The sequence below is a fragment of the Molossus molossus genome, unplaced genomic scaffold (assembly GCF_014108415.1).
Source record: "Molossus molossus isolate mMolMol1 unplaced genomic scaffold, mMolMol1.p scaffold_m16_p_5, whole genome shotgun sequence".
NCBI classification, from domain to species: Eukaryota; Metazoa; Chordata; class Mammalia; order Chiroptera; family Molossidae; genus Molossus; species Molossus molossus.
In genome coordinates, this window is record NW_023425388.1 from 90,871,277 (window position 1) to 90,897,612 (window position 26,336).

General features: G+C 37.5%; 1 protein-coding gene across 2 annotated transcripts in view; it reads right to left on the reverse strand.

The window, feature by feature from the left end:
* Positions 1-12,676: 12,676 nt before the first annotated feature.
* Positions 12,677-26,336, reverse strand: part of ARL13B (ADP ribosylation factor like GTPase 13B) — a 93,638-nt gene continuing 79,978 nt past the window's right edge. Inside the window, exons 8-10 of one of the 2 annotated variants that reach the window (XM_036243534.1) lie at positions 16,698-16,814; positions 15,653-15,721; positions 12,677-13,234 (exon numbers count right to left, since the gene is read on the reverse strand). In XM_036243534.1, the coding sequence (XP_036099427.1) occupies positions 13,158-13,234; positions 15,653-15,721; positions 16,698-16,814 (263 nt within the window). In that variant the 3' untranslated portion in view covers positions 12,677-13,157. The remainder of the gene's footprint in view (positions 13,235-15,652; positions 15,722-16,697; positions 16,815-26,336) is intronic. The other variant, XM_036243535.1, reaches the window with a different exon arrangement.

Sequence of the window (26,336 nt, forward strand, 5' to 3'; positions counted from 1 at the left end):
AAAATGTGTAGGGGGATATATGTACAACATGCAGAACATGTACATAACTGTTACAGGTTGAAACTTATCCCCTCAAAATTCCTATGTGGAAACCCTTAACTCTCAGTACCTCAAAATGTGACATGCTTGAAAATAGGGTCTTTCCAGAGGTGACTAAGTTAAAAGGAGGCCTTTAGGGACTGGTGTCCTTATAAAAAGAGGAAATTTTGACACACTGAGACATTAGGAGAAAGCATATACAGAGAAAAGGCCACGCGAAGACACAGGGAAAAGGAGGCCATCTGTAAGCCAAGGAAGAGAGATTTCAGAAGAAACCATCCCTACTAACACCTTGATCTGGAATTCCAGACAGAATTATGAGAATATAAATTTCTGTTGTTTAAACCACCTAGTCTGTGGCATTTTGTTATGGCAGTCCTAGCAGACTAATATAACAACTTTCGTATAAATGTTTACTCAAAATATTTACTGAAATGGGTGTATTATTATAAAAATGTGACCACTCATTCACTCCTTGGGTCATAAATCGTTTCCTCATCAGCACACAGAAGGAATTTACAGCTCAGGTTCTAACCATGCAAATGATTTTCTTCCTGTTTTTCCTTTAATTATAAGTAAATCCCCTAATCAAAGGAAATTCATTTATGATTTCCAATTTATTCTCAAAAAAAGGGCTTCTATTCTTCTGCTTCCACAAAGTTGAAGGATTATTGCTATTTTGATAATGTACACCACACTTTAATATACATTGTAAAATAACTGAATTTTTTTGTTTTGGGTCAGCTGAACTATATTTCTTGATAAATTAAACAGTCAATATTACCAGATCTTAATTGCAGCACATACTCCACTAAGAGAAAAACTTAGGCATTAAAGCTTTATTTGTATAAGCAGTTTTAGTTTGGATACACTTTTGCCAGCTGGAAGCTCCGGGTTTCTTGAGTGTGGAATGGGAGAAATTGAATAACATAAATATCTTAGCATATAGAATCAAGTAACAAACTAAAATACTGTCATAGTAAAAGAACACTTAGTAAGAGACTAGCTGCAAATATGCTGACTGGCATAGTCTATAGTTGAGTATCTCTGAGCTAGTCACGGGAAGTTTTACATAGCAAGTGAATTATATATAGTCCTTCATATGGCATTTAAAATAGTATTTAATTTTAAACTTGCAGAAAAATAGCATTTAATGTTTACAAAATTACAAATTTGCTTTCCCATTATAAAAGCCAAATTACAAAAATTAGATTGAAAAAATGAGGAAAAAAAATAACCAATTAACTCTATAAAATTCACTATTAACATTTTGCAACACTTCTAAAGTTGTATAATGCCATTTTATACTTGAAATCAGCCCTGGCCAGTTTGGCTCTGTGGTGAGAGCATTGGCCTGAGGACCTGAGAGTTCCAGGTTCGGTTCCGGCTAAGGGCACATACCCCGGTTGCAGTTTGTCTTTGGCCCCAGTTCGGATCGTGTGGGTAGCGACCAGTTGATGTTTCTCTCTTCCTCTCCCTGCGCCTCCCGCTCTATCTCAAGATAAATGCAAAAATGTCCTCGAGTGAGGATAAAAAAGTACACATTGGATTCCAAAATGGCGGCGGAGTGAACAGACCTACACAGACTGTCTCCCAGAACCAAAGAGGAATTACAACTATAACACAGACAAATTGACGGGAAAAAGCAACAGAAAAGCAGCTTGCGAGGACCAGACAACGAGGGACACTGACTCCATCCCGGTAGGCTTGCGAAGGCACGAGACGGGGCTGGGAGCCCACGGTCGGCAGCTCGGCAGCGGCCTCAGCTGGGAGCAGCGCCCTCGGGTTACACTCCCAGGCGGCTCCACAGCGCAGCCGGGACAGAGGCTGAAACAGCCACAGCCACTCACCTTGGGCTCCGGCAGAGGGAGGGCAGACTGGACTGGAACTGTGTGGGGACACGCGGGATTTGGAGGGCGCTCAGAGCTTTTGCTGAGTGCAGCCACCCAGAACGGTGGACACATTGCTCCTTCCCAGGGCTCTGAGGAGAGGCAGCAGCCCCTCCCTCGGAGATCCAACCCCACCCTGTGGGCCATTGAAGTGATAATTGAAGCTCATTAATAATCAGCATCTACCCCACCCTCATGAAATTCCCTTGTGCTGAGCACCTGAGGGAGTTTTTCAATCAACTGACAACCCAAAACCCATCAAGTAACCTCTACTGCTAGCCTCCAGGCAAAAAGCTAGAGGATAACAGTACCTTTCCTGGGCTAGCAACTTTAACCAGAAAAGTAAGACTTGACAGTGGTGTTTAAGGTGGGTCCTCCCTCCCTCATCTAAACGCAGGAGAGGGAACCACAAACAGCAGAACACCAACAGCCACAGGGAAAACTTGACAGGCTCCAAAGCCCACAGTGATAGCCAAAATGGTGAAACACAGAAACAAGCCAAATGAAAGACCAAGAGATCTCCACCGAAGATGAGATCAATGTGTAGCAGTTAGGCATGTTAACAGAACTAGAATTCAGAGCCATGATCTTGAAAAAGCTCAACAGCATGAGAAAGGGCATAGACACTCTGAAAATAAGCCAATTGGAAATTAAAAACCATCAAAAAGAGATAAAAAATGACATATCAGAAATGAAAAACACATTGGAAGGTTTAAAAAGCAGAGTAGGGGAAGCTGAGGACCGGATCAGTGAATTAGAAGACAGGGTAGAAAAAATCAACCAATCAGAAAAACAAAAGGAAAAAACTATTAAAAAACAGGAAGACAGCTTAAGAGAACTATGGGACAACTGGAAACGTAATAATATTCGAATCATAGGAGTCCCCGAAGAAGAAGAAAATGAGCAATGAATAGAGAATATATTCAAAAAAATAGTGAGAGAAAACTTCCCTAATTTGGTGAAGGAAGAAGGCATTCAAGTTCAAGAAGCACAGAGAGTTCCAAGTAAGAAGAACCCAAACAGGCCCGCACCAAGACACATAGTAATTAAAATGCCACAAATTAAAGACAAAGAGAGAATCCTAAAAGCAGCAAGAGATAAGCAACAGGTTACCTACAAAGGGAACCCCATAAGGCTCTCAGCTGACTTTTCACAAGAAACACTACAGGCCAGAAGGGAATGGCATGAAGTAATCAAAGTCATGAAAAACAAGAATCTGAATCCAAGACTACTCTACCCAGCAAGGCTATCACTCAAAATAGAAGATCAAATAAAGAGCTTCCCAGACAAAAAAAGGCTAAGGGAATACATTAGCACCAAACCAGCACTGCAAGAAATGTTAAAAGGACTGCTGTAATTAGCAGTAGACATGGGAAGAAAAATAGAACCACACTAAACAAAAATGGCAATAAATAAGTACATATCAATAATCACCATAAATGTAAATGGATTGAATGCTCCCATAAAGAGACACAGAGTAGCTGATTGGATAAGAAAGCATGACTCATCTATATGTTGTTTACAAGAGACCCACCTCTCAACAAAAGACTCACATAGGTTGAAAGTGAAGGGATGGAAAAAAATTTTCCAAGCAAATGGAAAGCAAAAAAAAGCTGGGGTAGCAATTCTCATATCTGATAAAATAGATTTCAAAATGAAGACCATAACTAGAGACAAAGACGGCCACTACATAATATTGAAAAAATCTATCCAATAGGAAGATATAACCTTGATAAACATATATGCACCCAATATAGGAGCACCAAAATATATTAAAAATCTTCTGGAGGACTTCCAAGGAGAAATCGACAACAATACAATCATAGCAGGGGACTTCAACACCCCGTTGACAGCACTGGATAGATCCTCTAGGCAAAAAATTAGCAAGGAAACAGAGACTCTAAATGAAGCACTAGACCAAATGGATTTAATAGATATCTACAGAGAATTACACCCCAAAACTACAGAATACACATTCTTCTCAAGTGCACATGGGACATTCTCAAAGATAGACCACATGATAGGACACAAACTAAATCTCTACAGTTCAAGAAGATTGAAATCATATCAAGCATCTTCTCAGATCACAATGGCATGAAACTAGAAATCAATTGCAACAAGAACATGCAAAGACATTTCAACACATGGAGGCTAAATAGCATGTTATTAAACAATGAATGGGTCACCGAGGAGATCAAGGAAGAAATTAAAAACTTCCTGGAAACCAATGAAAATGAACACACAACAACACAAAATCTATGGGATGCAGCGAAAGCAGTTCTGAGAGGGAAGTTCATAGCACTACAGACCTACCTCAAAAAACAAGAAAAATTTATAATTGACTGTCTAACCTCACAACTTAAAGAATTAGAAAGCAAACAAAAAGAAAACACCAGAGCAAGTAGAAGGAAGGAAATAGTAAAGATCAGAGCAGAAATAAATGACATAGAGACCAAAAAAACAATTCAAAGGATCAATGAAACAAAGAGCTGGTTTTTCGAAAAGATAAACAAGATTGATGGACCCTTAGCTAGACTCACCAAGAAACAAAGAGAGAGAACCCAAATACACAAAATCAGAAATGAAAGCGGAGAAGTAACAACCAACACCACGGAAATACAAAAGATCGTTAACAACTACTATGAACAAATATATGGCAACAAATTCGACAATCTAAGCAAAATGGACGAATTTCTGGAAACACACAGCCTCCCAAAACTATTCCCGGAAGAGATAGAAAACTTGAACAGACCAATAACAACTAAGGAAATTGAAGAGGTAATCAAGACTCTCCCAGCAAACAAAAGCCCAACCCAGATGGCTTCACGGGGGAGTTTTACCGAACGTTCAAAACAGAACTAACACCCATTCTCCACAAACTCTTTCAAAAAATTCAAGAAGAAGGAAGACTTCCAAACACGTTCTATGAAGCCAGCATAATTCTAATTCCAAAACCAGAAAAAGACACTACGAAGAAAGAAAACTACAGGCCAATATCCCTGATGAACATAGACACCAAAATCCTGAACAAAATATTAGCAAATCAGATCCAGAAATACATCAAAAAAATTATTCACAACGACCAAGTGGGATTCATTCCAGGGATGCAAGGCTGGTACAATATTCGCAAATCAATAAACGTGATACACCACATCAACAATAAAAACCACATGATCATATCAATAGATGCTGAAAAAGCATTCGACAAAATCCAGCATCCATTTCTGATAAAAACACTCCACAATGTAGGAGTAGAGGGATCATATCTCGACATAATAAAGGCCATATAAGAAAGACCTACAGCCAACATCATACTCAATGGACAGAAACTAAACACATTTCCATTAAGAACAGAAACAAGACAGGGATGTCCACTTTCGCCACTCTCATTTCACATTGTACTGGAAGTCTTAGCCACAGCAATCAGACATGAAGAAAAAATAAAAGGGATCCAAATTGGAAAGGAGGAAGTGAAACTGTCATTATTTGCAGATGACATGATATTGTACATAGAAAACCTTAAAGACTCCATCAAAAATCTATTAGACTTAATAAATGAATTTGGCAAAGTAGCAGGATACAAAATTAACGTCAAGAAATCGACGGCATTCTTGTACATCAATGATGAACTCACAGAAAGAGAAACTGAAAAAACAATCCCATTTACCATCGCGCCAAAAAAATTAAGATACCTAGGAATAAACTTAACCAAAGAAGTCAAGGACCTATTTGCAGAAAACTACAGGCCATTGAAAAAAGAAATAGAGGAGGATATAAAAAAGTGGAAGCACATACCCTGTTCATGGCTTGGAAGAATTAACATCATTAAAATGTCCATACTACCCAAAGCAATCTATAGATTCAATGCAATCCCCATCAAAATACCAACGACATATTTCATAGAACTAGAACAAATACTTTAAAAGTTCATATGGAACCAAAAAAGACCCCGAATAGCCACAGCAATCGTGAAAAAGAAGAACAAAGTAGGTGGGATCACAATACCAGATATCAGGTTATACTACAAAGCGACTGTAACCAAAACAGCCTGGTACTGGCACAAGAACAGGCATATAGACCAGTGGAACAGAACTAAAAACCCAGAAATGGACCCAAGGCAATACGCTCAATTAATATTTGACAAAGGTGGCAAGAGCATACAGTGGAGTAAAGACAGCCTCTTTAATAAATGGTGTTGGGAAAATTGGACAGCTACATGCAAAAAAATTAAACTAGACCATCAACTTACACCATACACAAAAATAAACTCGAAATGGATAAAAGACTTAAATGTGACCCGTGAATCCATAAAAATTCTAGAAGAAAATGTAGGCAACAAAATTTCGGACATCATACGGAGCAGAATTTTCACTGATACATCACCTAAGGCAACAGAAATAAAGGAGAAAATGAACACATGGGACTACATCAAACTAAAAAGCTTCTGCACAGCAAAAGAAACAGTCATCAAAATGGAAAGGCAACCCACTGTATGGGAGAACATCATTGCCAATGATGTATCAGATAAGGGGTTAATTTCCAATATATATAGAGTGCTCATACAACTCCACAAAAGGAAGACAAAGAACCCAATTAAAAAATTGGCAGAGGAGCTGAATAGACACCTCTCCAAACAGGACATACAAATGGCCAAGAGACATATGAAGAAATGCTCAACATCACTAATCATCAGAGAGATGCAAATTAAAACAACAATGAGGTATCACCTCACACCTGTCAGAATGGCCGCCATCAACAAATCATCAAACAACAAGTGTTGGCGAGGGTGTGGAGAAAAGGGGACTCTAATACACTGCTGGTGGGAATGCAGACTGGTGCAGCCGCTATGGAAAACAATATGGTGCTACCTCAAAAAATTAAAAATTGGACTTCCATTTGACCCAGTGATCCCACTGCTGGGAATATACCCTAAGAAGCCTGAAACACCAATCAGAAAGAATATATGTACCCCCATGTTTGTGGCAGCACTATTTACAATAGCTAAGATCTGGAAACAGCCCAAGTGTCCACCAGTAGACGAATGGATCAAAAAGCTGTGGTACATATACACAATGGAGTACTATGCAGCGGTAAGAAAGAAAGATCTCTTATCCTTTGAGATGACATGGAGAGACCTGGAAAGTATTATCCTAAGTGAAAGAAGCCAAGCAGAAAAAGACAGATACCACATGATCTCACTTATATACGGAATATAATGAACATAACAGTCTGAGGAATACAGTAGACCCAGACACATGGAAGTAGGGCACAGACTGACATCCCTCAGAAGAGGGGATTGGGGGTGGGGGGGTGGGAAGAGATAAACCACAGAACTTATATGCATGTATGCATGACCAATGGACATGGACAACTAAGCCGGGGACAGGGTGGAGGGGGCGGGTGGGGGGTGCCAATGGGGTAAAAAGGTAAAATATCTGTAACAAAAAAATAAATAAAAATTCATAAAAATAAAATAAAATAAAATAAAATAAAATAAAAAAAAGAATTAGAAAGCAAACAAAAAGAAAACACCAGAGCAAGTAGAAGGAAGGAAATAGTAAAGATCAGAGCAGAAATAAATGACATAGAGACCAAAAAAACAATTCAAAGGATCAATGAAACAAAGAGCTGGTTTTTCGAAAAGATAAACAAGATCGACGGACCCTTAGCTAGACTCACCAAGAAACAAAGAGAGAGAACACAAATACAGAAAATCAGAAATGAAATAGGAGTGGTAACACACAACACCACAGAAATTCAAAAGATCGTTAACAGCTACTAAGAACAACTATATGGCAACAAATTCGACAATCTAAGCGAAATGGACAAATTTCTAGGAACACACAGTCTCCCAAAACTGGAGCGGGAAGAGATAGAAAACTTGAACAGACCAATAGCAACTAAGGAAACTGAAGAGGTAATCAAGACTTTCCCAGCAAACAAAAGCCCAGGCCCGATGGCTTCACGGAGAAATTTTATCAAACATTCAAAAAAGAACTAATACCTATTTTCCTCACACTATTTCAAAAACTTCAAGAAGAAGGAAGACTTACAAACTGTTTTATGAGGCCAGCACCATTCTAATTACAAAACCTGAGAAAGACACTACAAAGAAAGAAAACTACAGGCCAATACCCCTGATGAACATAGACACCAAAATCCTGAACAAAATATTAGCAAATCGGATCCAGCAATACATCAAAAAAATTATTCACCATGACCAAGTGGGATTCATTCCAGGGATGCAAGGTTGGTACAATATTCGCAAATCAATAAATGTGATACACCACATAAATAAAATGAAGAATAAAAACCACATGATCATATCAATAGATGCTGAAAAAGCATTCGACAAAATCCAGCATCCATTTCTGATAAAAACACTCAGCAATGTGGGAATAGAGGGATCATATCTCGACATAATAACGGCCATATATGAAAGACCTACAGCCAACATCATACTCAATGGACAGAAACTAAAAACATTTCCATTAAGAATAGGAACCAGACAGGGATGTCCACTGTCGCCAATCTTATTTAACATAGTGCTGGAAGTCTTAGCCACAGCAATCAGACATGAGGAAGAAATAAAAGGGATCCAAATTGGAAAGAAGGAAGTAAAACTGTCATTATTTGCAGATGACATGATACTATACATAGAAAACCCTAAAGACTCCATCAAAAATCCACTAGACTTAATAAATGAATTTGGCAAAGTAGCAGGATACAAAATTAACGTCAAGAAATCAACGGCATTCTTTTTTTTTTTTTTTAATCCTCACCCGAGAACATTTTTCCATTTTTTGTTCAGGTAGAGTGGGAGGGAGAGAGAGAAACATCGACGTGAAAGGAACACATCGAGTAGCTGCCACCCGCACAACCGACCAGGGACGGGGACAAACTGCAACTGAGGTACATACCCTTAGTGGGAACTGAACCCGGGTCTCTCAGGACCGCAGGCCGACGCTCTAACCGCTGAGCCAAACTGGCCAGGGCTCGACGGCATTCTTGTACACCATTGATGGACTCACAGAAAGAGAAACTGAAAAAACAATCCCATTTACCATGGCGCCAAAAAAAATTAAGATTCCTAGGAATAAACTTAACCAAAGAAGTAAAGGACCTACTTGCAGAAAACTACAGGACATTGAAAAAAGAAATAGAGGAAGATATAAAAAAGTGGAAGCACATACCCTGTTCATGGATTGGAAGAATTAACATCATTAAAATGTCCATACTACCCAAAGCAATCTATAGATTCAATGCAATCCCCATCAAAATACCAACGACTTATTTCACAGAACTAGAACAAATACTTCAAAAGTTCATATGGAACCAAAAAAAGTCCTTGAATAGCCACAGCAATTTTGAAAAAGAAGTACAAAGTAGGTGGGATCACAATACCAGATATGAGGTTATACTTCAAAGCGACTGTAATCAAAACAGCCTGGTACTGGCACAAGAACAGGCATATAGACCAGTGGAACAGAACTGAAAACCCAGAAATGGACCCAAGGCAATATGCTGAATTAATATTTGACAAAGGTGGCAAGAGCACACAATGGAGTAAAGACAGCCTCTTTAATAAATGGTGTTGAGAAAATTGGACAGCTACATGCAAAGAAATGAAACTAGACCATCAACTTACACTATACACAAAAATAAACTCAAAATGCATAAAAGACTTAAATGTGACCTGTAAATCTATAAAAATTGTAGAAGAAAATGTAGACAACAAAATTTCGGACATCATACGCAGCAGAATTTTCACTGATACATCACCTAAGGCAACAGAAACAAAGGAAAAAATGAACACATGGGACTGCATCAAACTAAAAAGCCTCTGCACAGCAAAAGAAACAATCATCAAAATGGAAAGGCAACCCACTGTATGGGAGAACATCATTGCCAATGATGTATCAGATAAGGGGTTAATTTCCAATATATATAGAGTGCTCATACAACTCAACAAAAGGAAGACAAAGAACCCAATTAAAAAATGGGCAGAGGAGCTGAATAGACCCCTCTCCAAACAGGACATACAAATGGCCAAGAGACATATGAAGAAATGCTCAACATCACTAATTATCAGAGAGATGCAAATTAAAACAACAATGAGGTATCACCTCACACCTGTCAGAATGGCCGCCATCAACATCATCAGACAACAAGTGTTTTCGAGGGTGTGGAGAAAAGAGGACTGTAGTACACTGCTGGTGGGAATACAGAATGGTGCAGCCACTATGGAAAACAATATGGTGCTACCTCAAAAAATTAAAAATTGAACTTCCATTTGACCCAGTGATCCCACTTCTAGGAATATACCCTAAGAAGCCTGAAACACCAATCAGGAAGAATATATGTACCCCCATGTTCATAGCAGCACTATTTACAATAGCTAAGATCTGGAAACAGCCCAAGTGTCCATCAGTAGACGAATGGATAAAAAAAGCTGTGGTACATATACACAATGCAGTACTACGCAGCTGTAAGAAAGAAAGATCTCTTATCCTTTGAGTCGACAAGAGGGACCTGGAAAGTATTATCCTAAGTGAAATAAGCCAAGCAGAAAAAGACAAACACCACATGATATTACTTATATACAGAATATAATGAACATAACATTCTGAAGAATATGGTAGACCCAGAAAAATGGAAATAGGGCACAGACTGACATCCCTCAGAAGAGGGGGTGGGGGAAGTGGGAAGAGATAAACCACAGAACTTATATGCATGTATGCATGACCAATGGACATGGACAACTAAGCTGGGGACGGGGTGGGGGTGGGATGGGGTGTGGAAGGGGGTGTCAATGGGGTAAAAAAGGAGAAATATCTGTAACAAAAAAATAAATAAATAATTAAAATATATATATATATTACATACATACTTGAAATCAATTACATACAATATTGCTTATATGTTACATATGCATTTTACACATAAAGGCATATACAACTATCTTTTAAATAAGTAAAAAGATATCTTTTGGTCAGTAGCTTTAACTTAACAAAAGACAGACAATGAATCATACAGAATCATAAGCAGATATGATCTAATTTTTAACTCTTTAAAATGATATTTCCCACATATACAAAACCTTATACAGAGAAAAGTATTTCATGTAAAATATCAAAAAATTTATTTTAATCTGTATACTTAAAATGTCTCTCAACCTATTTTAAAAGCCTTTTCCTATTTTATTACACCAATGAAATAATTTATCAAATGATGAGAAAAGAGCATACTAATATAAATTATTTTTATTCTGTGAAAATGTCATAATTTATGATGATTAAGAATAAAAATGCAGCATATAACAAAATAGGCATTTAACTGTTAAAAGCCACCTGGATTTACAAAACTTCTTTTAAAGTATTTTTAGAATGCATTAAGAAAACAAATTAATTTTTGAGATATATAAAACATTAATTCCACTTCATTATATATTTAATTTCAAAATCACTTTAATTAAATGGACTTAGTAATTATTATATACTAAAGTAACCAAAAATTTTAAAAAACATTTATTCTCAAGCTAGATGAATTTTTAAAAAAATGGCAAAAGTATAAGTTTAGTTTCTTTAAAAATGAGGAAATGTAAATGTTAAAAATGAAACCAAAAAGATGTAAAAATGAGTTTTTCCCTTTAAAATCCAGTCCAAAATTTACATTTGTCTCTTTGTGTTGTTTCTCCTTACATTTCAGCCATCTATCAAATTTATGTTGTTATAATTTTATTATCTGAAGTAGGAGTTCAATGTACAAAACTAAAAAAATAAAATGTGTATGATGTTAACTAGAGTAGTAAGTGACTTGATTAATGAAAGTTCAGGGAGTTTAAAATGTGAATAAAACATGATGCTCTCCAGTAAAATTTTAAAATTAAATAATCACAGTAAACTGCCTTCGACATACTATCATGTTGTTGTCAGATACCAGTATATGTCTGTTGTTAGTACAAGTTACCAAACCGACCGATTTTGACAAGGTGATATAGGAATCACACCATTTATAGCATTTTCACCTTGATATAAATATATGCATTCATTTATGAATCTATTCCTCAAAGTATATATCTAAGTGTCTAAATGCAGAGAAATAAAAAATTCTACAGATGCCATTCTTCGGTGCAAAAGAAATGCTATTATTTTACATTGAGAAATTATTTTGGAGCTATTTCTTTATAAAAATTATTTTGAAATTATTTCCTTATTCTTCTTGTTTTAGTACCCAAGCATTTCCCTGTTATAAAACATAAGTCTATGGACCTACAGTAGCCTTTTCAGTCTTTTTGCCTTTGATTTCACAGCACTAAAGGATTACATTAACCTAAGAGTCACTGCAGCTGCTGATCAACAAGGGAGTGACAAGGAGCCCCTTGATCTCTGAAAAGGTTTCACCTTTGAAGGAGGGGTTTACTGGAACTTATAATAATATCTCACATAACACTTTTATTTTATTTTTCAAGTATCTTTTATTAGGATCATCGTTAAAGAAAACAAACAAAAAAAGAATTGAACTCTCCTTGGCTCATGCTTTCAAATAATACAATTTGTTAGAATAAGGATCTGAAAATCTATTTTTAAAAAGTATTATTTAAAAATTAGGTCAAATTAGTATGTATAGTTAAAGAATAATACTATTATAAAACATACCTCAAAACATATAAATATATCATTTGTATACTTAATGTTTGTCCAGTAAATCAATTCTATTTTCCAGACAATTTAAACAAAGCATCTATAGAAAAGTATACAGTCAATATCATAGTAATTAAAATTCTTAAACAAATGTTTTAGAAAAATATAAAAAGTTAAAAATTTAGGTTATAAATTCCCAAGAGTTCCCCTTCCATGCACATGTATCTTACCAAAAAGGTTAACAGTTCAGAAATAAAGACTATTAAACAAATAGTAATGAAAGTGTGCAAAGTCCATTGGCTCTGTTTCTGAAAGGTTCTCCTTCAGGAATATGCCCATGAGTAGGGATGTGTAAACCAGAGTCAATACTAACTTGCTAACTTGGTCCAAAATGCTCATCCCATCTGCTGGTTCTTCTGCTTCCTTTTATTTTTTAAACCATGAACAACATGGCTAAGTAATTATCAGATCACTCATGTATTTGGTCATCAACCTCCTCAGTGAAATTGCTAAGGTTATCATGCCTAGAAAGAAGGTCCTCCAGTTGATCCTGCCTATATTAAGACAGCTCATCCACAAGACTTGGTTATGAGATCATGTCATGGACATCACTGTTAGGTCTCTGTCGCACTGCCAGGGGAGGCAGTGGTTTCCCGTAGAAATCTATGTATACAAGGCATAACAAAAATACAAAACAGTTATGGTAAATAGATATTTTTGAAAAAATTCATTATTTGCCAACTAACACCTTAAAAAAAAAAATCTAACTTGATAGATGAAGCAATGGGAGAGTTGAAAAAAATCAAAATCCAAGGAAACTTGAGTAAATTTAAAACACAATCATAGGGTAAACTCTTAACTCTAAATCATACATTAACCTCTACTTGATTTAATGAAAAGCTGCACCTAAAATCTATTTTATTATTTTTGTTTCCAATTACGTGTTCACATTAGAAAAGAATAACAAATAATTACAATCTATGGAACCTGTGGTCAAAGCCCTGATAAGTCAGTGTTTATACAATCCATGTTCTTATCCAGTGACATTTCTTCTAGGTATTTTGGGAGAAGTAATTAATTATTTTAGTGTTCTGGTAAGTAGGAATCTTTTATAATGATGTTTCAATATAGTTCAGTGATTTAGGGCAAATTAGATACAAAAAAGTTTCATTTTATATTTTATAAGTTCCTATCCTTTTATTATCACAAATTAGCTTTTAAATGTAATAGCATATTTAACATTCCAGTAAGTAATTATTTTCTGGCCTATTCCCTTAAAATTATTCCAGAAGCACAGGTGTTCAGGATCACATGAAACAAATATATCGAAAATGTATTAGGGGCCTATTCCAGTTCTGCATGTGTCTAGAGTTTAGCTAAGCTACTCCATGGTATTGCTGCCTCAGCATTCATTTTGTTTGGCCAAGTGGCCTGTGGGGCCTTAAAGACAGTGGCCCCTCACGAAAGCACATGCTCTAGATAACTCCTGCGGAGTCCTAGTAAATGTAAGTTCCCGATATGACTTCCTCAATGGCCCTGTGGTCAACACTCTCTCTCACCTTCCAGTCTTTTCTCAGATAAGACTCTAGTGGAACTTAACAAAACTCCACTTTCTTTGAATTGACCAATTTGGCCATAGCTTGAGAACACCAAAGCACTTCACCACAGACCCTAATAAAGGCAAGTGCCCAGATCCTGCATCTCTCAGCCTGCACCATGCCTTGAGCACCCCCTGCGGAACCCTTGAGGCATGCCATGTCTTTCCTCTGGGACTTGTGAGTAATACACTTCTCTATTGCAACTTCTCTTATGGTCTTCCAGAACCCAAGCTTACCATCCAGTGTGCAGGGGTCTACTTAACAAATGTCAATTCAACAAAAATCATAACAGTATTTAAGGAACTTGGGAGTCATCACTCCATCCTAACATGAAATAAACAGCTGAACAGACTTAACAGTCAACAACTCTTCTTGGATCCATGAGAGGGAGGTCAAAGGTAGAACCACTGCCTCCAATATTGGACAGACAGGCAAATACAAGGAGTCTCACTTTACTGGAGCAGACATTCATGCACAGAAACTGCTGAGGGAACCAGTGTCCAAATAGGAAAACCTAGCAAGAAGTATCTTTCCCCACCCAAAATATTATTTTATTTTTGCAGTTGATTTGTATTAGTTCTTTGCCAGAAAATTTAAATCATTCTACAAAGTAGGTTTCTTGTTGCCTTAATTGTGGAGAATATAAGTTGATCTTAGTGCCAAACGGTATGACCAACTTAATTAACACCATTTTTATAAAGGGTTCAAACACAAACATGAAAAATTGTATGTAGTAATACTACATACAAAATTTTATCTTAGTTCATATTCTAGGATTTGAAAATATTCTTTAGTTTGTACACTTGTTTTTTTTTTCATGAATCTGTGACTTATTTCTCATAATGTATAATACATAACATATTGATGAAGTATGGACTGACTGTTTACAAAGGGAAAATAGATTTCCATCTCTTCTCTAATGCCATGTACTGGCTGGACTATACCTTATTTTAATTTCATCCAAAGAAATTATTTTCTTGAGGCAATAAAACCTTCAGTTCAGTACCTTTCTATTTAGCTGAACTTTATTTGGTATACTTGATTGGCCTCTGATTCTATAATTATGTTGATCATATTTCATTTTAATATTCAGCAGCTTGTTGTCTTATTAGAAGCAGAGAAAGCACAATTATATGGCATCATTGAGTATATTGAGTACATATGTGACAATGTAGTTTTTAAACACTATAATTGTAATGTCTATTTAATTTCAATTGCTGTAAAGCCTTTCCCTTTCCATCACTATTTATATAAATATATAATGGATAAACACAAGCTTTGATTATTTTTGCCACTGTATTCTAAGGTAAACATCAATTCAAATTTAGAGGGAAAAGTCACTAAAAAAAAAAAAGATGTATAATGAAAAAGGATGCCTGTGGATTTGAAAGGCTTCCAAAAATAAAAGTTTGCTGAAGTAATGAGGCAAAGAAAAGTAAATGTAAAATGTACAGATATTTGAAAACGGATCCTTTTGCATTACCATTATGACGTGTTTCACCAAGAGGCTCAAGTTTTGGAAGTCTAGTGACTTTGGGGGTTCCCCAGCCAACTAAAGAAAAAGAAAAACATTTAAAACACTGTTAAATAATGTCTCTTTAGGTTGGTGGAGAGGATCACTCCCTAGACAGGAATGTATATAACAGATGATGTCAATTCATATACACTAAATGACACAATACTGAATAGCCATAAACCCATTTTAAATGACTTTGATTTAAAAATGTCATTGTAGGCTGGCAACACTTGCCTGGAATTTTTATTTACCTTTAGTTAAAAATATAAGCATCTTCCCCACTACAATAAATAACCTTAGGCTATTGTTGTAACCCCTAGCAAAGGCTACAAGAAATGTTTACTTATTAAATGGAATACTAGAAATGAGTCTTCAGCTAATTCTCAAAAGAAAATATTACCATCAACAGCCTTCTAGTTGGGCTAAAAGGACACTATAAACATATATTTAGATATCTAATGAGTACCTACAGTATACGAGGTACTATACCTAATGCTGGCAAACTGCTCACAGTTATTATGCAGCTAATAAGCCCCCGTGGTTTACACGCTGTATTCCATTTAACCCTCGGAACAACTTAGAAGGTCGGCATGTATGTTGGAAATATAATGGAAAAATTCATATATCTTGGTTTCAAATGTTAACTTTCAAGATGAAAGATGAAATTTTTAAAAGCTCTTATTAGCCATTCATTCATTAAACTTAAATTCCTTTTAGCAATTTGTGCACTGACATTTTAAATAAGATTGAAATCCATTCTAGGAAGGGCCTAGGTAAGGTTTTCTTATTAATTTTTACTTTTTTTTTTTACCTTTATAAAACATTTTTTATAGTTAAAAAGGAAACAGATATATATCTTGATATATCATGAACAAAATACAACAAAGAAGTCTACCTTTTTCAAATTCACAAGACAATGATATACTGAATAAAAACTACACATTTTCTTTTTCTTTTTCTTCATTGTTTAAAGCAGTATTTCTACATTCAGTATCAATGTCAAACTACTCACCAGGAGGAGGAGGTGGGGGTGGTGTGGGGCTCTTAGGAACAGAGTCATCTGTATTAACAGGTTCTACACGGTGACTCCTTTTTATTCTTAGTTTCTTAGTTTTCTTTTTACTGTTATCTACAAGAACATAAACATGGAACTTGGGAAAAATTAAACTTCTATAATAAAAATTAAGAACAAAACTATAATATTGATATTATTACCATAGAAATATATCTTCAATTCAAGTTTGACATTACCAATAACAAAATGTGAACTTCTCTTTACTAAGAATTAAATTTTTAAATAATTGCTTATTGAAAGTTGACAAATATGATACAAACAACAAAAAGCCTATATGCTGCCCTGGCCGGTTTGGCTCAGCGGTTACAGCGTCGGCCTGCGGTACAGTGAGACCCGGGTTCGGTTCCCGCTAAGGGCGCGTACCTCGGTTGCAGTTAGTCCCCGGCCCTGGTTGGTCGTGCAAGTGGCAACCACTCGATGTGTCCCTTCACATCGATGTTTCGCTCTCTCTCTCTTCCTCTCTCTCCCTCCCGCTCTGTCTGAAAAAAAATGCAAAAATGTCCTCGGGTGAGGATAAAAAATAAATAAAAATAAAAAAGCCTATATTCTAAGTTCTATGAGAGGTTATTTGGAAACAAAGAAAGTCCACATTTCTAAAAATAACTTATAATTTTGCCAAATGTCATATTAAGTAAATACAATTGTCTTATTGCAGGGATTTCCATAAAACTCAGAATGGCCTGGGGAAGGAGGAGTGGTGTTGACTTGTCTCAATAGGATGGAGATTATATATATTCTAGCATAAATAGTCCAAAAATAATTATTTGAAATGTGAAAAAGACTCCAATCAAATCTAAAAACATTACCCATTAAAATAACCCAAAAAAAGGTATGCCCAATATAAATACAGGGCAAGGCAAAAGAAGGTTTATAGTTGTTCATATGGAAAGTAATACAATAATTAATAAATAATAATATAAGAATAAACTCTGTTATTAAACAATGAATGGGTCACCGAGGAGATCAAGGAAGAAATTAAAAACTTCCTGGAAACCAATGAAAATGAACACACAACAACACAAAATCTATGGGATGCAGCAAAAGCAATTCTGAGAGGGAAGTTCATAGCACTACAGGCCTACCTCAAAAAAACAAGAAAAATTTCTACTTGACTGTCTAACCTCACAACTTAAAGAATTAGAAAGCAAACAAAAAGAAAACCCCAAAGCAAGTAGAAGGAAGGAAATAGTAAAGATCAGAGCAGAAATAAATGACATAAAGACCAAAAACACAATTCAAAGGATCAATGAAACAAAGAGCTGGTTTTTCGAAAAGATAAACAAGATTGATGGACCCTTAGCTAGACTCACCAAGAAACAAAGAGAGAGAACCCAAATACACAAAATCAGAAATGAAAGAGGAGAAGTAACAACCAACACCACGGAAATACAAAAGATCGTTAACAACTACTATGAACAACTATATGGCAACAAATTCGACAATCTAAGTGAAATGGACAAATTTCTAGAAACACACAGTCTCCCAAAACTATTCCTGGAACAGATAGAAAACTTGAACAGACCAATAACAACTAAGGAAATTGAAGAGGTAATCAAGACTCTCCCAGAGAACAAAAGCCCAGGCCCAGATGGTTTCACGGGGGAGTTTGACCGAACATTCAAAAAAGAACTAACACCCATTCTCCTCAAACTATTTCAAAAAATTCAAGAAGAAGGAAGACTTCCAAACACGTTCTATGAGGCCAGAGTAATTCTAATTCCAAAACCAGAAAAAGACACTACGAAGAAAGAAACTTACAGGCCAATATCCCTGATGAACATAGACGCCAAAATCCTGAACAAAATATTAGCAAATCGGATCCGGAAATACATCAAAAAAATTATTCACCATGACCAAGGGGGATTCATCCCAGGGATGCAAGCCTGGTACAATATTCACAAATCAATAAATGTGATACACCACATAAACAAAATGGAGAATATAAACCACATGATCATATTAAGAGATGCAAAAAAAGACTTCGACAACATCCAGCATCCATTTCTGATAAAAGCTCAGCAGTGTGGGAATAGAGGGATCATATCTCGACATAATAAAGGCCATATATGAAAGACCTACAGCCAACATCATACTCAATGGACAGAAACTAAAAACATTTCCATTAAGAACAGGAACAAGACAGGGATGTCCACTTTCGCCACTCTTATTTAACATTGTACTGGAAGTCTTAGCCACAGCAATCAGACATGAAGAAAAAATAAAAGGGATCCAAATTGGAAAGGAGGAAGTGAAACTGTCATTATTTGCAGATGACATGATATTGTACATAGAAAACCTTAAAGACTCCATCAAAAATCTATTAGACTTAATAAATGAATTTGGCAAAGTAGCAGGATACAAAATTAACGTCAAGAAATCGATGGCATTCTTGTACATCAATGATGAACTCACAGAAAGAGAAACTGAAAAAACAATCCCATTTACCATCGCGCCAAAAAAATTAAGATACCTAGGAATAAACTTAACCAAAGAAGTAAAGGACCTATTTGCAGAAAACTACAGGTCATTGAAAAAAGAAATAGAGGAAGATATAAAAAAGTAGAAGCACATACCCTGTTCATGGATTGGAAGAATTAACATCATTAAAATGTCCATACTACCCTAAGCAATCTATAGGTTCAATGCAATCCCCATCAAAATACCAATGACATATTTCATAGAACTAGAACAAATACTTCAAAAGTTCATATGGAACCAAAAAAGACCCCGAATAGCCACAGCAATCTTGAAAAAGAAGAACAAAGTAGGTGGGATCACAATACCAGATATCAGGTTATACTACAAAGCAACTGTAACCAAAACAGCCTGGTACTGGCACAAGAACAGGCATATAGACCAGTGGAACAGAACTCAAAACCCAGAAATGGACCCAAGGCAATACGCTCAATTAATATTTGACAAAGGTGGCAAGAGCATACAGTGGAGTAAAGACAGACTCTTTAATAAATGGTGTTGGGAAAATTGGACAGCTACATGCAAAAAAATTAAACTAGACCATCAACTTACACCATACACAGAAATAAACTGAAAATGGATAAAAGACTTAAATGTCACCCGTGAATCCATAAAAATTCTGGAAGAAAATGTAGGCAACAAAATTTCGGACATCATACGGAGCAGAATTTTCACTGATACATCACCTAAGGCAACAGAAATAAAGGAGAAAATGAACACATGGGACTACATCAAACTAAAAAGCTTCTGCACAGCAAAAGAAACAATCATCAAAATGGAAAGGCAACCCACTGTATGGGAGAACATCACTGCCAATGATGTATCAGATAAGGGGTTAATTTCCAATATATATAGAGTGCTCATACAATTCCACAAAAGGAAGACAAAGAACCCAATTAAAAAAATGGGCAGAGGAGCTGAATAGACACCTCTCCAAACAGGACATACAAATGGCCAAGAGACATATGAAGAAATGCTCAACATCACTAATTATCAGAGAGATGCAAATTAAAACAACAATGAGGTATCACCTCACACCTCTCAGAATGGCCGCCATCAACAAATCATCAAACAACAAAAGTGTTGACGAGGGTGTGGAGAAATGGGGACTCTAATACACTGCTGGTGGGAATGCAGACTGGTGCAGCCGCTATGGAAAACAATATGGTGCTACCTCAAAAAATTAAAAATTGAACTTCCATTTGACCCAGTGATCCCACTGCTGGGAATATACCCTAAGAAGCCTGAAACACCAATCAGGAAGAATATATGTACCCCCATGTTTGTGGCAGCACTATTTACAATAGCTAAGATCTGGAAACAGCCCAAGTGTCCACCAGTAGACGAATGGATCAAAAAGCTGTGGTACATATACACAATGGAGTACTATGCAGCTGTAAGAAAGAAAGATCTCTTATCCTTTGAGACGACATGGAGGGACCTGGAAAGTATTATCCTAAGTGAAAGCAGCCAAGCAGAAAAAGACAAATACCACATGATCTCACTTATATACGGAATATAATGAACATAACAGTCTGAGGAATACAGTAGACCAAGACACATGGAAGTAGGGCACAGACTGACATCCCTCCGAAGAGGGGATGGGGGGTGGGGGGGTGGGAAGAGATAAACCACAGAACTTATATGCATGTATGCATGACCAATGGACATGGACAACTAAGCCGGGGACAGGGTGGAGGGGGCGGGTGGGGGGTGCCAATGGGGTAAAAAGGTAAAATATGTGTAACAAAAAAATAAATAAAAATTCATAAAAAAAAAAAAAAAGAATAAACTCTGTGTTTCATGTACTCACAATTATAAACCTACTTTTGCCACAACTTGTATATATAACCAAAACTCACATTGGACCTTGCAGAATTGAATTTGCGTTATTTTAAAAATATGTTGTTATTGATTTCTTAGAGACAGGGGAAGAGAGAGGGAGAAAGAGAGAGAAACATTGATGAGAGAGAGAAACCATGATCGGCTGCCTCCTGCATGCCCCCTCCTGGGGATCAAACCACAACCCGGGCACGTGCCCTGACCAAGAATCAAATCAGAGACCTCTCAGTCCATGGAACAATCTCAATCCACTGAGTCATATGGGCCAGGCCGAATTTGTGTTACTTTTAAAGGTAACTATTTACAGATTCTCACTTAATAACATTTTTAGAACATCTATGTTGTTAAAATGTAGACTTTAACAATGTAAGCCATGGCACAGACTCGCAGACCCCAGGGAACTCGGCGGGACCGGGGAACGCGGCGGAAAGTTAATTCTACCGGCTCCCTTCCCGCCGTGCACGGCCCTGGAACCTCTGTAGCCGCTGAAGCCGCACAGACTCCTGGCCCCCAGGGAACTCAGCGGGACCGGGGAACGCGGCGGAAAGTTAATTCTACCATCTCCCTTCCCGCCGTGCACGGCCCTGGAAACTCTGTAGCCGCTGAAGCCGCACAGACTCACAGCCCCCAGGGAACTCAGCGGGACCGGGGAACGCGGCAGAAAGTTAATTCTACCGTCTCCCTTCCCGCCGTGCACGGCCCTGGAAACTCTGTAGCCAGCTAAACTCTCCGCTGAAGCCGCACAGACTCAGCCCCCAGGGAACTCGGCGGGACCGGGGAACGTGGCGGAAAGTTAATTCTACCGTCTCCCTTCACCCCGTGCACGGCCCTGGAAACTCTGTAGCCAGCTAAACTCTCCGCTGAAGCCACACAGACTCCCAGCCCCCAGGGAACTGGGCGGGACCAGGGAACTCTGCGGGACCGGGGAACTTGGCGGGAAGTTAATCCTACCGTCTCCCTTCCCACCGTGCACGGCCCTGGAAACTCTGTAGCCGGCTCAACTCTCCGCTGAAGCCGCACAGACTCGTGGCCCCCAGGGAACTCCGCGGGACTGGGGAACTCAGCGGGAAGTTAATCCTACTGTCTCCCTTGCCACCCTGCATGGGCCCTGGGAACTCTGTAGCCAGCTAAACTCTCCACTGGAGCCGCACAGACTCGAGGGCCCCAGGGAACTCAGCTGGACCAGGGAACTCCGTGGGATCAGGGAACTCAGCGGGAAATTATTCCCACCGCCTCCCTTGCCACCCTGCATGGGCCCTCGTGACGCTATAGCCTGCTAATCTCTCGGCTGGAGCCACACAGACACCCAGAGAACAGGGGACTTGGCGGGATTAAAGTGGGTCCTCCCTGGAGCATCCAAACCCAGGAGAGGGAGCCACAAACAAAAAAACACCAACACCCACTGGGAAAACTTGGCAGACTCCAAAGCCCACTGTGATAACGAAAATGGTGAGAAACAGAAACAAAACCCAAATGAAAGATCAAGAGACCTCTACAGAAGATGAAATAAATGAGGTGCAGTTAAGCAAGTTAACAGAACTAGAATTTAGAGCCATGATGTTGCGGAAGCTCAACAGCATGTGTAAGAACATGAGCAACATGAGTAAAGACATAGAAATGTTGAAAATAAACCATCTGGAAATGAAAAACCAACAGGAAGAAATGAAGAATGACATATCAGAAATGAAAAACACACTGGAAGGTCTAAAAAGCAGAGTAGGGGAAGCTGAGGACCGGATCAGTGAATTAGAAGACAGGCTAGAAGAAATCAACCAGTAAGAAAACCAAAAGGAAAAAAAGATTAAAAAACAAGAAGAGAGCTTAAGAGAATTGTGGGACAACTGGAAACGTAATAATATTCGTATCATAGGAGTCCCTGAAGAAGAAGAAAATAAGCGAGGGCTAGAGAATATATTCAAAGAAATAGTGACAGAAAACTTCCCTAATTTGGTGAAGGAAGAAGGCATTCAAGTTCAAGAAGCTCAGAGAGCCCCAAGTAAGAAGAACCCAAACAGGCCCACACCAAGACACATAGTAATCAAACTGCCAAAAATTCAAGACAAAGAGAGAATCCTAAAAGCAGCAAGAGATAAGCAACAGGTTACCTACAAAGGAACCCCCATAGGGCTCTCAGCTGACTTTTCACAAGAAACATTACAGGCTCGAAGGGAATGGCATGAAGTAATCAAGGTCATGAAAAACAAGGATCTGAATCCAAGACTACTCTACCCAGCAAGGCTATCGTTCAAAATAGAAGGTCAAATAAAGAGCTTCCCAGACAAAATAAGGCTAAGGGAGTACATTAGCACCAAACCAGCACTGCAAGAAATGTTAAAAGGACTGCTGTAATTACCAGGAGAAATGGGAAGAAAAATAGAACCACACTAAACAAAAATGGCAATAAATAAGTACATATCAATAACCACCTTAAATGTAAATGGACTGAATGCTCCCATAAAAAGACACAGAGTAGCTGATTGGATAAGAAAGCAAGATTCATCTATATGCTGTTTACAAGAGGCCCACCTCACAACAAAAGACTCATATAGATTGAAAGTGAAGGGATGGAAAAAAATCTTTCAAGCAAATGGAAAAGAAAAAAAAGCTGGGGTAGCAATACTGATATCTGATAAAATAGACTTCAGATTGAAGGCCATAACTAGAGACAAAGAAGCCCACTATGTAATATTGAAAGGATCTATCCAACAGGAAGATATAACCTTGATAAACATATATGCACCCAATATAGGAGCACCAAAATATATTAAAAAACTATTGGAGGACTTCAAAGGAGAAATCGATAGCAATACAATCATAACAGGGGACTTCAACACCCCGCTCACATCACTGGATAGATCCTCTAGACAAAAAATTAGCAAGGAAACAGAGACTCTAAATGAAGCACTAGACCAAATGGATTTAATAGATATCTACAGAGAACTACACCCCAAAACTACAGAATTCACATTCTTCTCAAGTGCACATGGAAGATAGACCACATGTTAGGGCACAAACTAAGTCTCTACAAGTTCAAGAAGATTGAAATTATAACAAGCATCTTCTCAGACCACAATGGTATGAAACTAGAAATCACTTGCAAGAAGAACATACAAAGACATTTTAACACATGGAAGCTAAATAGAATGTTATTAAACAATGAATGGGTCACCGAGGAAATCAAGGAAGAAATCAAAAACTTCCTGGAAACCAATGAAAATGAACACACAACAATACAAAATCTATGGGATGCAGCAAAAGCAGTTCTGAGAGGGAAGTTTATAGCACTATAGGCCTACCTCAAAAAAGAAGAAAAATCTCTAATAGACTACCTAACCTCACAACTTAAAGAACTAGAGAGTAAACAAAAAGAAAACCCCAGAGCAAGTAGAAGAAAGGAAATAGTAAGGATCAGAGCAGAAATAAACGACATAGAGACCAAAAAAACAATCCAGAGGATCAATAAAACAAAGAGCTGGTTTTTCGAAAAGATAAACAAGATTGATGGACCCTTAGCTAGACTCACCAAGAAACAAAGAGAGAGAACCCAAATACATAAAATCAGAAATGAAACAGGAGAGATAACAACGGACACCACAGAAATACAAAAGATCGTTAACAACTACTATGAAAAATTATACGGCAACAAATTCGAAAATCTAAGCGAAATGGACAAATTTCTAGAAACACATAGTCTCCCAAAACTGGATCAGATAGAGATTGAAAACTTGAACAGAACAATAACAACAGAAGAAATTGAAGATGTAATCAAGACTCTTCCAGCAAACAAAAGCCCAGGCCCGGATGGCTTCACAGGGGAGTTTTACCGAACATTCAAAGAAGAACTAATACACATTCTCCTCAAACTATTTCAAAAAATTCAAGAAGAAGGAAGACTTCCAAACTTGTTTTATGAAGCCAGCATAACTCTAATTCCAAAACCAGAAAAAGACACAACAAAGAAAGAAAACTACAGGCCAATATCCCTGATGAACATAGATGCCAAAATCCTGAACAAAATACTAGCAAATCGAATCCAGCAATACATCAGAAAAATTATCCACCATGACCAGGTGGGATTCATCCCAGGGATGCAAGGCTGGTACAATATTCGCAAATCCATAAATGTGATACACCACATAAATAAATTGAAGAATAAAAACCACATGATCATATCAATAGATGCTGAAAAAGCCTTTGACAAAATCCAGCATCCATTTCTGATAAAAACGCTCAGCAGTGTGGGAATAGAGGGATCATATCTAGATATAATAAAAGCCATATATGAAAGACCTACAGCCAACATCATACTCAATGGGCAAAAACTAAAAGCATTTCCCTTAAGAACAGGAACAAGGCAAGGATGCCCACTTTCGCCACTCCTATTTAACATAGTACTGGAAGTCTTAGACACAGCAATCAGACAGGAAGAAAAAATAAAAGGGATCCAAATTGGAAAGGAGGAAGTAAAATTTTCATTATTTGCAGATGACATGATACTGTACATAGAAAACCCCAAAGACTCCACCAAAAGCTTACTAGACTTAATAAATGAATTTGGCAAAGTAGCAGGATACAAAATTAACGTCAAGAAATCGATGGCATTCTTATACACCAATGATGAACTCACAGAAAGAGAAACTAAGCAAACAATCCCATTTACCACTGCGGCAAAAAAATTAAGATACCTAGGAATAAACTTAACCAAAGAGATAAAGGACCTATTCGCAGAAAACTACAGGTCTTTGAAAAAAGAAATAGAGCAAGATGTAAAAAAATGGAAGAACATACCCTGTTCATGGATTGGGAGAATTAACATCATTAAAATGTCCATATTACCCAAAGCAATCTATAGATTCAACGCAATCCCCATCAAAATGCCAACGGCATACTTCAAAGAATTAGAACAATTACTTCAAAAGTTCATATGGAACCAAAAAAGGCCTCGAATAGCCACAGCAATCTTGAAAAGGAAGAACAAAGTTGGAGGGATCACAATACCAGATTTCAGGTTATACTACAAAGCCACCATAATCAAAACAGCCTGGTACTGGCACAAGAACAGGTATATAGACCCGTGGAACAGAATAGAGAACCCAGAAATGGACCCTAGGCAATATGCTCAATTAATATTTGACAAAGGTGGCAAGAGCATACAGTGGAGTAAGGACAGCCTCTTTAATAAATGGTGCTGGGAAAATTGGACAGCTACTTGCCAAAAAATGAAACTAGACCATCAACTTACACCAAACACAAAAATAA